Raw genomic sequence first — 12,620 nt, forward strand, 5'->3', positions numbered from 1 at the left:
CTCTCCTCCCCTGATCTCTCTTCTTCCCCATTCCACAGGTGCCTGGGCCCTTCAGCTTCTCTTAGGTGCCTGCTTTTTTTTTTTTTTTCTTGTAAACTGACTTCCCACCTTACAGCTCTACTGTCCTCCCCACCACACCTGTCAATCATGAGAGGAGACTTGGCAGTAAGGAATCAGGTACCCAAGGGCAGCAGGGGCCCTTCCCTAACCTGCCTGTGGTGGATGATGGGGCGCTTGCCCTCTGCCAGTGCTGCCGATGACTGACCAGATTGTTTCCTCTGTCCTCAGTACAGGAATGCTTCTCTTCCAAACTGCTGTCTAAAAGGCTCTTCTGGACACTGTCATAGCTGCTCTCACTTGTGTCTCACCTTAAAATGTCCCCTCCTCAGCGGGTCTTCAGGACCAACTCTCCAAATCACAGACTCGTTGCCTCCTCTGACTCTGTTTCCACACTAGAAATAATTGGACTCACATTTGCTTTTCCTTCTGGCCTTCTATCTGTCACTCAAGTTTAATGAGCACAAGGGCTTCAAACCTTGGGCGGAGAGCAGTATCCTGTCACAAGACAAAGTCACTGCTTTAGGTTCATTGATATCTCGGAAGGAGCCTAATGGAGTCAGAGGGCACGACTGGCTCTCCTTCAGCAGGAGTTAGGAACCAAGCAGAAGTTAGGGTACTGATCCCAGTGTTACACGCATTCCACAGCTCTCTGCATATCTACACGCCCAAGGGACTGCCAAGCAGTAACCTCCATGAGCCTTGAACACCAACATTGCCACCACTGAGCCATTGCTTGCCTAACCCAGCAACTTGGATTTTACCTCCAAAGACAAGCAGAGGATGTAGAGGAGGGTGGAGGCTGAACATAAAGCTGCAGTCAGTCTCTACCCACCCCCCTTTTATTTTCTTCTCTTGCCCAGGGGGAAATCCCAACGCCCACTTGGTTTGGGGAGCTCCTGCGCCAACGCCGCAGCCTTCAAGACCCAGCAGAAGCAAACTGTAGAGGGCTCAGCTCGGGCGATGCGGGTCCCCAAGGTTAGCTTGGGTAGGGGGCTGCGGGGAGAGGCGAGGCACTGCCTGGGCCTCCCGCAACCCTGGGGCGGGAACGTTGGAGCCCCACCCCTGCGAAGGAGGGAGGGAACCAGAGAGCGCTGCGGGTGGTGAGCGCTCCGCCCAGGCGCGCCAGCTTCTGCTGCTGCTACCGCTGCTGCAGCGGGGCTAGGGCTGGAGCGGCGGGCTGGGCGCGGGCGGGAGCGGGGAGGAGGGAGGAGGCGGCGGCGCGTGTGCCAGGCGGGCGGGCGGGAGGGCGGCTGGCACAGGGCTTGTAAATAAACTGCGATGCTGTCTCGGGCTCGCCGGCCCGGGTGCCGTCGCCGCCGCCGCCTCCCGGGAGCTTCGGTGCCAGGCTCCCGCCGCCGCGCGCCCTAGTGCCACCGCGCCAGCCTCCCGTGCCCTCGCCGGGCTTCCGGCGGATCCCGGCTCCCCGCGCCCCTCGGGGTCCCGCGGCGGACCCGCTCGGGATGTGACCCCTTAACTCCATTTCCGACCTCCCCTACCCCCCGGGAGGCCCGCCTTTGCCTGCTTTTGGGGGGGTGGGCGGGGAGGGGCGCGCGGATCATGGCATTGGAGTTCCCGGGTTTGCAGCCTCCGCCGCCGCCTAGTCCACACACCCCAAGTGCCCCTTCTTCCCACAGCAGCAGCGGAGAAGGCGAAGCGCCCGGTGGGGGCGAGGCAGATGGGGCTCAAGGCTCGCAGGGCGGCGGGGGCGGCCGCCGGCGGCGGCGGCGAAGGGGGCGGCGGAGGCGGCGGGGCAGCTAACCCTGCCGGAGGGGACGCGGCTGTGGCTGGAGACGAGGAGCGGAAAGTCGGGCTGGCGCCAGGAGACGTGGAGCAAGTCACCTTGGCGCTAGGGGCCGGGGCCGACAAAGACGGGACCCTGCTGCTGGAGGGCGGTGGCCGCGAAGAGGGGCAGCGGAGGACCCCGCAGGGCATCGGGCTCCTGGCCAAGACCCCCCTGAGCCGCCCAGTCAAGAGGAACAACGCCAAGTACAGGCGCATCCAAACTTTGATCTACGACGCCCTGGAGAGACCGCGGGGCTGGGCGCTGCTCTACCATGCGCTCGTGTGAGTACCCGACCGCTCGAGGCGCCCCTTGGCGGTTGTGCACCTTGGGGTTCGGGCCAGGGCTGGAGCTGAGGAAGTGTTTGTGGTTTGGCCACTCAGAAGCACTCTCTGGCTTGGGTTGGGGGTAGGCGCGGGGCACCAGCAGGGTTTTTGGCTGTGTGACTGAGAGCAGCTCCTTGGACACCAGGGTTTAAATGAACCAAACGTGCTTCCCGAGCTGACTTGGAGATTTGGACTGGCGAGTGCGCGCGGATGCGCGTTGTACCTTCTGGGTTGCTGACACGGAAGCTTAAAAGAATTAGATGATTTTTCTAATGAATGTAGCAGTTGAGTAAGACAAAAATGGTGCTATAAGCACCATTTCTTCTTGGGGTTATTAGCTTGCTTCTTTTGCGATCGTCACTCAATGTAGATGGCATATCCCAGAGTTGAGGACTGTAGTGTGCACACTGCCCATAGTGGTGTGTGTGTGTGTATGTGTGTGTACGCGCGTGTTTCATGAGTGTGCTGCCCTTCCTAGGGCTCAAGGCTGATGTCAAAAAGGACTCGGTTTTGCTCTAACTGGGGACTTGAACAGGCCAAAATGCAGGTCTTTGTGTTCTGTTAGGAAAAGGAATCGAATAGGAGAGGGGCGGGATTTCCAACCTTAGTCCAAGGGGTTGAGGTTTAGCAGAGTCAGAGGTGGGGTGAGGCTGTTTAAGGCTGGAACATCCCTATGGTTTCGGGGTTCAACATCCCATAGTTTAGGTTCTGCTATCTCCGTAGCTTCAATGGTTGCCCACTTATCAGCTTGACTGGACCACTGCATTGGGCACCTGAGAGTCCTGGTGGGAAGTTTGTCCCCAGGGACTCCTCTAGAAATAATCTCCATGCTAGAAAGGAGGGAAATGCCAGGCCACAAGGAAAATGGAATTCCAGATGTACCGATTCGGGGCTGGAAAATACACCCGTATTTAAGGAGGAAGAGAGGATCCTAGCTGAGGGATTCCCCACCTAGGATGGGAATTCTGACTGTCTATCCCAGATGTTCTATCTGGGATGTGGCAGGGCGCTTCTTGCTACCCTAGCTTTGGCTTAGGAGCTGTATGGCTGTCAGGGTTTAGGCAGAAAATTGGCTATAACCTTGACCCTGGACCCTTCCTATTTTAGGCAGTCTGTTTCCTTCCAGTTGACCCTTGACTGACAAAGAGGGGAAGAGGTTGGGAAATGTCTTCTGTTTGCTAAGTACCCATCTCTCTTTTATGGTTGGAAGCGCTTTCCCTGATTTGGCCACCAGGTGGGGGCGTCCACACGGAGCCTCAGATTTGTGCAACAGGTTTCTTCCAGGTTACAAAAGCCTTGAAAAGACTGCATCCCTGAAAGCTCAGGAAGCAGCTGGAAGAAGGATGAAGCACTTTGCCAGGGACTTGGATTCCGGTTGACCAAACCTTTGATCCCCGTGTAGCTGCAGGTGTTGGGAAGCATCTGACCCAAAACTTAACCTTCGTTGTTCTTTCATGGTGAAATTAGATTAAACTTGCATTCGTCCCTTGGTCTCTAGCATCTTTGTTCAAATTGAAGCGAAATAAGTGATAGAGTATGTGTAGTTTTTAAAAGGACGCACACATCTGAGTGCAGCTCCCATGTCCTTTTGCATAAAGATGTGTTCTGTGTGTATATGATGGCTTTGGAACCTGGGGTTCCATTGAAGCTTGCCGTTCCTTCTTTCTTCTCCTCCCACCTTTTCCAACTGTGGGCACCTGCAGCCTTGCCTTGCCCAGTTTTCAGAGACACTAGCTAAAGCCTATGTAGCTACAATGTTATTTTGTTACAGTGTTACTACTGTAGAATTGCTTATCTCTGAGAAACAGGTTTGTAAGTGCCAAGCCTATAACCTCAGATCCCAATTCTGACTCCCAACTTTACTGAGCATCACTGGGTGCTCAATGGCCATTGGTAACACAGGACTGTTGGTAATCTGTTTTTCTAGCTTACGTAGGAAATCCTAATAGGATCTGATCAGAACCTAATAGAATCTGATAGGAGGTACAGTGTTAGGAAAATGTGAGGTGGGTTGGGTTGGTGCTGGGATTTGTGGCTTCTGATGTGGATCTGATGCTTTAAAGGAGAACTCCTCTTGGGCTGGGTTTGAGCTCCTATTACTCAGGCAAGCTTACTAAATGGATGCATTTTACATCCGTCCTCAAGCTCAGGAGGGGCTCGGGCAAGGGAACACAGCTGAATCTTCATTGGTGATTCAGGATTTTGCAGGGTTTAAAATTCAGACATTAAAGTGTCCATTATTCTGTGCTAGCCTGTGGCTAATGGCAGGAGGGGAGCAAGAAATTAAGTTGATCATGGGCTCACAGTCTAGTGTGTTCTCTTTCTCATGTAAATTAACCAGGCTCATGAAGTGAGTATCTTTCTCCCCTCTGTCCTAAAGATAAAATACAGGAAATGTATAAATCAATCATCTCTCCCAACTTGCTTCCTATGTCTTTCCTAGCTGTTTACCTTCACAGTGGCTCAGAACCGGTTTCACCACTCCCAGAAACCTTTTCCCAAACTCACATCTGGCTGGACTCAAGTTGCCCCTGTGTCTTCTCCAGCTGTAGAATTTTGTGTACTGCTTTGAGTTGATTTGCTTGTATGCCTGCCCTAAGGAGCCAAGAGCTACTTGAGAGTGTGGGGAGGGGGGATGTATTGTTCTTTTTTAGCATCTTCAATCCACAGGAGGCTGTAGAACCCATGGTAGCTACTAAGTAAGCATTTGCTGTGTGGATGCCTGGCAGAATTCTCTCAGGATTCTATTTAATCAAGACTTCGCTGTAACTGCTTAACTGTTATAACGGCGACAGCAGTAAGCAGCTGAAGTCAGCATCACAGGGTTTTAATGAGAATAGTCCTTGGGAACATTGGGCTTTGGTAGGGGTGAACAAGGTAGGACTCTTGCTTGGCGTTAGGAAAAGCTAACTGCAGTCCTGTCTTGGGCTAATGTTGATATTACAGAAAACATGCTGAGTTCTGAGTTTGCATATATGGCTTTGCAGGAGCTAAGTAGGAATAACCTGGAAGCTGAGGATGGTGGTACAGCCCCATTGAAGAATGGTTTCCAAGCTTATGCTAGCATTTATGAATATAATAAGTCAACGTTCGGGTCTCTGTATTCAGTTGATTTTGTACAGGAGTCTACTTTGAAGTCATACATTCTTGACACTGTCATTGTCCTGTGCTGTTAGTAGAGATGCTGGCCTCATCTTGGCATTGGTACTGGCTTGGCACTCTTAAGGCATACTGTTGCCCTGGCCATGTCTTTGCAGCCAGCTGGGTACTGTCCCTTGCCACCTGTTAGCAAATGCAAAAGGAAGGATCTGGAGAAAGACCTGCTGCTGCTTTCTAAGGGAGCCTGGCTTCAGGCATCTGGCAGGCAAGGCTAGTTGCTTCGATCCATTGACTCAGCCTGGTTGGTGGACTTAGCCTGGAGAGTTCACCTGGGGCATAGGATTGAGAAAAAACAAAACAAAACAAACAAATAAAAAACTACCTACACATGTAATTATTGGCATTTGACAAGTATTTTCTCTTTTGTGTCTCCTCTTGATTATGTTTAATCTACCACTGTTTTGCACCTCTCCATAACACAATCTGCTTTATGACAATCTCTCTTTATCTTTATATTTATTTTCTCACCTTCTTGCCTTCCTCCTGGCTCTCCTCTTAGGACATTTTAAAGCTACTTAGGTAGTATGAAGGGGCTAGGTAAGGTGATAGTATCAACAGCCCATAGTATTTTTTTGTTGTTTAGTTTTGAGAGTGTATTTTAATCATAGTATTTTTCTTTTCTCTCTCCTCCTTCCAAACTCTCCATCTCTTCCTGCTCTCCTTCAAATTCATGGTCTCTTCTTTACATCAATTGTTATTGAATCTATATATGTATTTGCATATACATATGTATTCCAAAATATAACCTGCCTTGTCTGTATAGTGTTACTTTTTTGTATGTTTTCAGGACTGACCATTTGGCACTGGAGAACCGATTGGTGTGCTCTTCCCTGGGGAGGACTATTCTCCAGCTCTTAGCTTTACTCAGCTGCCTTTAGTTCTTCGTGTGGGCTCAAGACCTCATGGGCTTGTCCCCATTTAGTTTGTCACATCTGTTGGTGTCCTCCTTGTTCAGCTCACGGTTGGGTGGTCATCTTGGTGAGACTTTACAAGTATAGCTTCTGAGGCTACTAGAAGACAGTCTCACAGCGAAGCCCTTAACCCTCTGACTCCTGCAATCTTTTCACAGCCTCCTCCACGGGGCTCCCTGAGCATTAGGTGTGGGAAGGTTTAAAGATGCATCCATTCGCACTGTACTCCCCATGTCTCCATATGGTTTGGTTGTGGCTTTCTGTACTGTGATCTCCATCTTTTGCACAGAGAAGTTTCCTTGATGAGAAGTGAAGACTTACTGTGAGGATAACGACAAAAGATTGTTCCTAAGTGACTGTGCTGGGTTAGTAAAATCGTGATGTAGATTCTCCTCCAATAACTGCGAATTCACTAGCACTGGTTAGGTAACCATTACTAGGCATGGTATCCCTCTTATTGAGTGAGTCTTAATTCCAATTAGATACTCGTTGATCACCGCCAAGGTATGTGTGCCCCTCCTGCACCTGTAGGGTTTTTGTGCCATCCTGGTTGTTGATGTGGTTCACAGGCATCATATCTGGGTAGAACTGTTGGCTGCCTCCCTCTTTTGGAAGCTCTTAGGAAAAGCTAGTCTTTGGGGCAGGGGGAATTAAGGTCAGTTCCAGCTTAGGGGCCTCTGGGTCAGCCCATGGTATCTTATCTCTAGGCAGTAGGAGGTTAGTGATCCTCACAAACATGTTGCCTCATTGTCTAAGTGATGAGCCCACGTCCATTGGGGTTTGTGGTGGCAGGGATGGGGAGCAGAGCCTTGCTTTGACAAATGACTCGGAGTCTCTAAGAAACTACATCCCTGAGCCAGGCGGTGGTGGTGCACGCCTTTAATCCCAGCACTCAGGAGGCAGAGGCAGGCGGATCTCTGTGAGTTCGAGGCCAGCCTGGTCTAGAAGAGCTAGTTCCAGGACAGGAACCAAAAAAGCTACGGAGAAACCCTGTCTCAAAAATCAAATAAAAAGAAACTACATCCCTGGTCCATGCTAGTGGAGGCACTGGACTGCTAGAGCTTGAGTCACATAGGAGTCTTAGTCTGGGTGTGGCTAGGCCTGTGTCCACCGTGTCATAGTTGTATGCAGCTCAGGTAATGGAAGAGAACCGAAACATCTTCACTTTGCACCAGCGCTTTCAATCTACATTTCCATGGGAAGCCACGGGGAATGCCCAGACCTTCCTAGCTTTGCCACATTTGTTAACCACCCAGGAACGATGGCACCTGGAGTGAGAACTCTGATAAGCGCCACCTAAACTGAAGTTAATAAGAAGCTGTGCTTGATGACATACAATTTACTCTATCCTCTTCTCCTGATGTAATTTGCTGTGTGAATATTCCAGTAAAGAGAACATATGGGTGTTTTGTGTTACCTTTTGAATTAAAAAAAAATTAAAATACTTTCAAATGAAAAAAAACACACCAGCACAAGCATATGAGCATGTACTTACTATTGAAGGCGTCTTCTTTGGTTGAGTCTTTGAAGCCAAGCTGAGAATCTTTGGTTGGCTGAATGGGTTTTCTTAGATCCCTGCATTCTCTGTGTGAACATGTCACCATTCTCAGCATCAGGTTTTGTGCTATGATGGCAGAAATGCAATGCAAAAGACACAGCAGTTTGGTGTACTTGTTTGTTTCAAGGATGCTTAAACTGAACTTTCCACACATGCCAGGTTCTGTGACTGTTGGTGTAGTTGAGTTGCAGGATTTCGTCTTTGGAGACAGAGGCCCAAAATAGTTTGGGCAGTTTCTACAGAAAGGAACATGATTCTCAGAATTCTAGAGGCTGGGGTTTCTAGACTCCCCCTCCCCATGGGGACAGTTTCCTAGTGAAGATTTTGTCTCTGCTTCCAAGATGATGTCTTGAAGCTATGGAGAAATACCTTGCCCTCACTGGCAGCAATGGAAGGGTAAAAGGACCAAACACACAAAGTTTCTCTTATAAGGGTATGACTCTTACTGACAAGGCGGCAGTGTAGAGAGGACTTTTATGACATCATTTCTGGAGGTCCCCACCTCTTAATACCATCACATGGACCATGAAGTTTTAACACCAGACCTGCTGGCCATAACATCACAAAATTGTAGCCTTGTGGGATGGGACTACTCATTCAGTCACAGAAGGATTTGAAGATTTTGTAATGTTTTCTTCAGAGAACAAATTGCCTGATGAGCCAAGAACAGGGTTGATTCTAGATGTAATTTGTGGATAATGAATAATTCCTTATGCAGTTAATTTACAGAGCACCCCATGCTCTGCTGTTGGCTTCCTCAAGACCTCAGGACTGGTGACTTTCCTTTCCCTTCTCTCTCCTCCTTTATCAAGAGGCAAGTTAAATCATCCGAAATCCGTAAGAGCACTGCCATATTGTAAGGTAGCCAACTTGGGTATTAATACCAGCACATCATCACTTCATTTTTATAGTTCTTAATATCACATCCTGGGTTATACCACCATTTGCTCAGGGTCAGGGTAACCCACTTACGGGCTTAGTCACCATGACACTAAGAGCAGGTACTCTTCACAGATGCCCTGGATCTGGTTTTTTGGAGCCAGAGTTGTGCTAGAGGAGCTGACAAACTGAGGGCTTCTTTGTCAACTTGTCACTGGGGTTTAGGCTCATTTGTTTATGTTGTCTTCTTGGACATCTGGGGTGAAATCTTACATAACAAGACTTAGCATCCCGAGCTCTGTCCTAATGGGAAAACACGGATCCAGTCATGCGTCTCTGTCCCTTTTCCTCAAACCCCAGTCTCTGGTTTTCACTTTATTTCATCCTACATGGATCAGTTACAGAGGTTTTTCCTCTCAATGATGCCAATTAAATTAGCTGTCTCATCAAACAAACAAACAACAGAGCTGACTTCCCTCAATGGACTCTAAAAAGTAAGATGATGCAACCATTTTCCTCCCAGAGTTTCTTTGGTCAGTGTTTTATCATAGCAGCAGACAAGCAAACTAGAACACAGCTTTCTCTGCTGTTCCTTTCCAAGGTGGTCACCCTTGGAGGGTTCTTACTAAAGCCTTCTTCCTCTGGCTTTGCCGCTGTCTTGTGAGAAAACTCAAATCCCACCCAAAGTGCCGTTCTCTATGATGAGGTCTTCCATTTTTCCACAGAAAGACTATTTGCTCTGAATGTGTTCTTTCAAGAGCAAGCAGGGTCAGTGCTCAGGGCTGTGATTTCTTTTTCATTCTTGTGTTGTTTTATGAATGAGTAAGTAAGGCAGCTGCCGGCCAGTGACTGAATGCATGTACGTGGCTTCAGGTGACCCCTTGTTGAAGAGGATCGCTCTTCCTGCTGACAGCCTATGACTGATACCCTCTTCTCTCTTTCCTCTAACCCAGCACTCTACAAGAGTCCTTTTAAATAGTCTGTGGTCCCACTGAGATTCCCTGTTGCGGCATTTGAAACTATCGTAGTAATGACAACTTGGTTCCTACTCAAGTCATCCGTGGTTGATACTATCCCTCTGTTCTTTTCAAGGAGACTTGACTTATTGACATTAGGGACAGCTGATAACACTTCTGTGGTGGTTTCTCGGCCCTCAGTACACCCCCTAGATGGTTTTCTTAAGGTGTGCCTAGAAACCCAGGGGACTGGGCTAGCCATCAGGAAACTCTCAGCTTGAGTCTCCCAATGATTTACTCTGTAGTCTCCAGGAAGTCTCATTTTTCTATTTATAGCCTCAGTTTCCACTTTGGAAAATAAACAAAGTATCCTCTGTTTTCTTGGTTGTAGATGGGGTTGAAGGAGGCAGTGGTGATGGCTCTCTGCCTCATGCTGATGTGGGTGCTGGGTTGTTCCCAGAAACCCACTGGAGGAAAACTTAGTGATTACTGGAGCTCCGTTGCCCTCTCTCCATCGTGAATTCCTTTTAGATGGATTCTTTCCAATTCCTACCCTCTCTGAAATTATGGTAGGACAGCCACACTGTGCCTGTCTTTATGAATAGTGTCTCTGGGCTTGAGAGATAAAAAGAGACCTTCTTCTCTTTCTCCACCCTCCAGGAGTCAAGAGTCACCCTTTTCTTCTCAGAGCTCATGGTGTCCCTGTGGGGAAGGTGTGATTTAGGAAGCCAATCCAAGGACAAATGGAGAAAGGAATATGACGGTTCGATTATGAAGTGTCCCCAATAGGCTCATGAATCGAAGGCTGGGTCCTCAGCAAGTGATGCTATTTTGGAAGGTGGTGGAAGCTTTCATTTGGGGTTCTACTGAAGGAAGTAGGTCACCGGGGTGGGACTTTCAACTATTGTCTTGCCATCTCCTCTTGTCTCTTTTCTTCCTGACTTGACACCAGGTCCTTAGTCTTGCTATCACAATGTTCTGTCTCACCTCAGGCCCAAAGTCACAGATGACTGTGGCCTCGAACCTCTGAAATCACAAGTCACATTGTTCCATCTTCTGAACTGTCACAGGGATCTGTCACATGCTCAAAGTCTGACAAATTCAATGAGCAAAACTGGGGAAAGGGTGAAATCAGGGAGGAAGGCAGAAGCAGGAAAATGTATACGCCAAGAAGTACATTACCCTAGGTGTGCTGAGGCTCAGTCTCTTGCTGACTTGGGGAGGCTGTCTACATCTGCCCAGGATGACCTTTGAACTCCACCCAGCTTAGGGCTGAGGTAAGGCCAAATCGCTTGGTCAGAAATGCTCAGCCGATGTCCATGTTGTTTTCTTCAGACGCCATGTCTGGCAGGTGCTGAAAGGGACATGACAGGCAGCTCTGGGCTTGGCTCCTAAAGGAAGATTGTTGTCTTGGGACGACTCCTTCACAGAGAGGGCTGATTTCTCTGTGGTTCTTGAGTCAAGGAAGTTTGGAGACTTGAGGGCCATGATTGTTCTGTGGTGTTTTTATTTTCCTTCATTAATGTTTCATTTAGCATCATCATTCAGGAGGGAAAAAGAGGGTCAGAATTAAAAGTATCTTCAAATATGTGGATTTGCTGCCAGGTGTCTCAGGGTAGCCAACGCTCTTCCTGAAGGCCACGGCAAATAGTTCTCAAAAGCACCACGAAGGCTGGCCCCTGCATGGCTTCGCTGGGGTAAGAAGTCATCCCCTGGTTGGAATCTGTGATGTCCATACATGGCTACTTTTCCTCAGATGAGGCAGAAGAGACGTTTGAACAAGTGTGGACAGCTCTGATTCTGAATGGCCTTGTGATATTTTCAGAGAATGAAACGTCTTATTAATTTATAACAAGGAATACATCAGTGGCTCAGATTGTGTTTGCGCATTCTTTCTCGAGAAGATAACAGGATCATTGGTATGAATTGAGAGACCGGCACTTCTCTCCTTTGCCTGAACGCTGGCACCGATGTAACTACAGTCCCCTTCATAGTTCAGGGCTGCTAAAGGAAACATTGGATTTCTTCTTGAATTCTTCTTTGGTATCAAGAACACTTTCTTTGGCTGGAAAGGAAATTCATGGGAAAATCATAAACTTTTGAATTTGCTCCTCAGGCTTGGAGCTAGGCTCTCTGGCTACTCAGTGTTGATTGCTGGCTTGGTTGATAATCATTAGCCGATTGTGATCATCTTCATATTTCCAAAATCTGGGTTTGGCTTGTGAAAGTTAAAAGTGACATTAAGGGATGTCGAGCTTTATACCTAGAACCCTGTGAAATCTGGGTTGAACTATTCAAAAAGGTAGATTGCGATTTTCGCTGTTTATATCTTGCATGCTAAAAACCTTTCATTTTTCTCCCTCTCGGAGTCCAGTGCAGCCCGCAGCACACCACGTCCTCAGTCTCGCTTCGTATACAGACACGATGTCAGTCTTGAGAGCTGTGCGGAGCCAGTTTCAGAGCTGACGTCATAAATAAACATTGGATTTGAATTCTGGCTGTGTGCTGGTTTAGCCCAGTACCCCTGAATAAACCACTAGCCAGCCAAAAGCAGATTCCTTACACTATGGGCTCATGCAGTTCAAAGCCTTGGGTGGACTTAGTAGGTTAAGGGTTCAATGAATGGCCATCATTTTCCTATTCTTGCCAGAATCTGCTAAGGCATAATTTTGGTGAATAAAAGCACCGGTGAAGTCAAAATTCAACTTTTTTCTACTGTAAGGGTTACTTTCCGTGTAGGATACATTTCTGTTAGACTACACAGATTTGGATTTTCTTCCATTGAGGCAATTTACATCGAGAAGGAAAGAGAGGTTTGTGAGGATTCTACTGTTGGTTCATGTTTCCTAACGAATCAGAGGTGCTTGAAAGAAACACTTGTCCTAACCAGACCTCCTTCAGGTGGCTCAGGACTACTGAGTTAATCACATTTTTATTCATTTATTTCGTGTGTGTGTGTGTGTGTGTGTGTGTGTGTGTGAGTGACAGAGG

General features: G+C 48.2%; 1 protein-coding gene across 1 annotated transcript in view; it reads left to right on the forward strand.

Moving 5' to 3' along the window:
• Positions 1 to 1,217: 1,217 nt before the first annotated feature.
• Positions 1,218 to 12,620, forward strand: part of Kcnq3 (potassium voltage-gated channel subfamily Q member 3) — a 266,543-nt gene continuing 255,140 nt past the window's right edge. The window contains exon 1 of the mRNA XM_041671782.1: positions 1,218 to 2,124. Coding sequence (XP_041527716.1) covers positions 1,736 to 2,124 — 389 coding nt within the window. The 5' untranslated portion in view covers positions 1,218 to 1,735. The remainder of the gene's footprint in view (positions 2,125 to 12,620) is intronic.

Source organism: Microtus oregoni, unplaced genomic scaffold (genome assembly GCF_018167655.1).
Source record: "Microtus oregoni isolate MIOR12 unplaced genomic scaffold, Mior012 000022F_ref0000154, whole genome shotgun sequence".
Lineage (NCBI taxonomy): Eukaryota > Metazoa > Chordata > Mammalia > Rodentia > Cricetidae > Microtus > Microtus oregoni.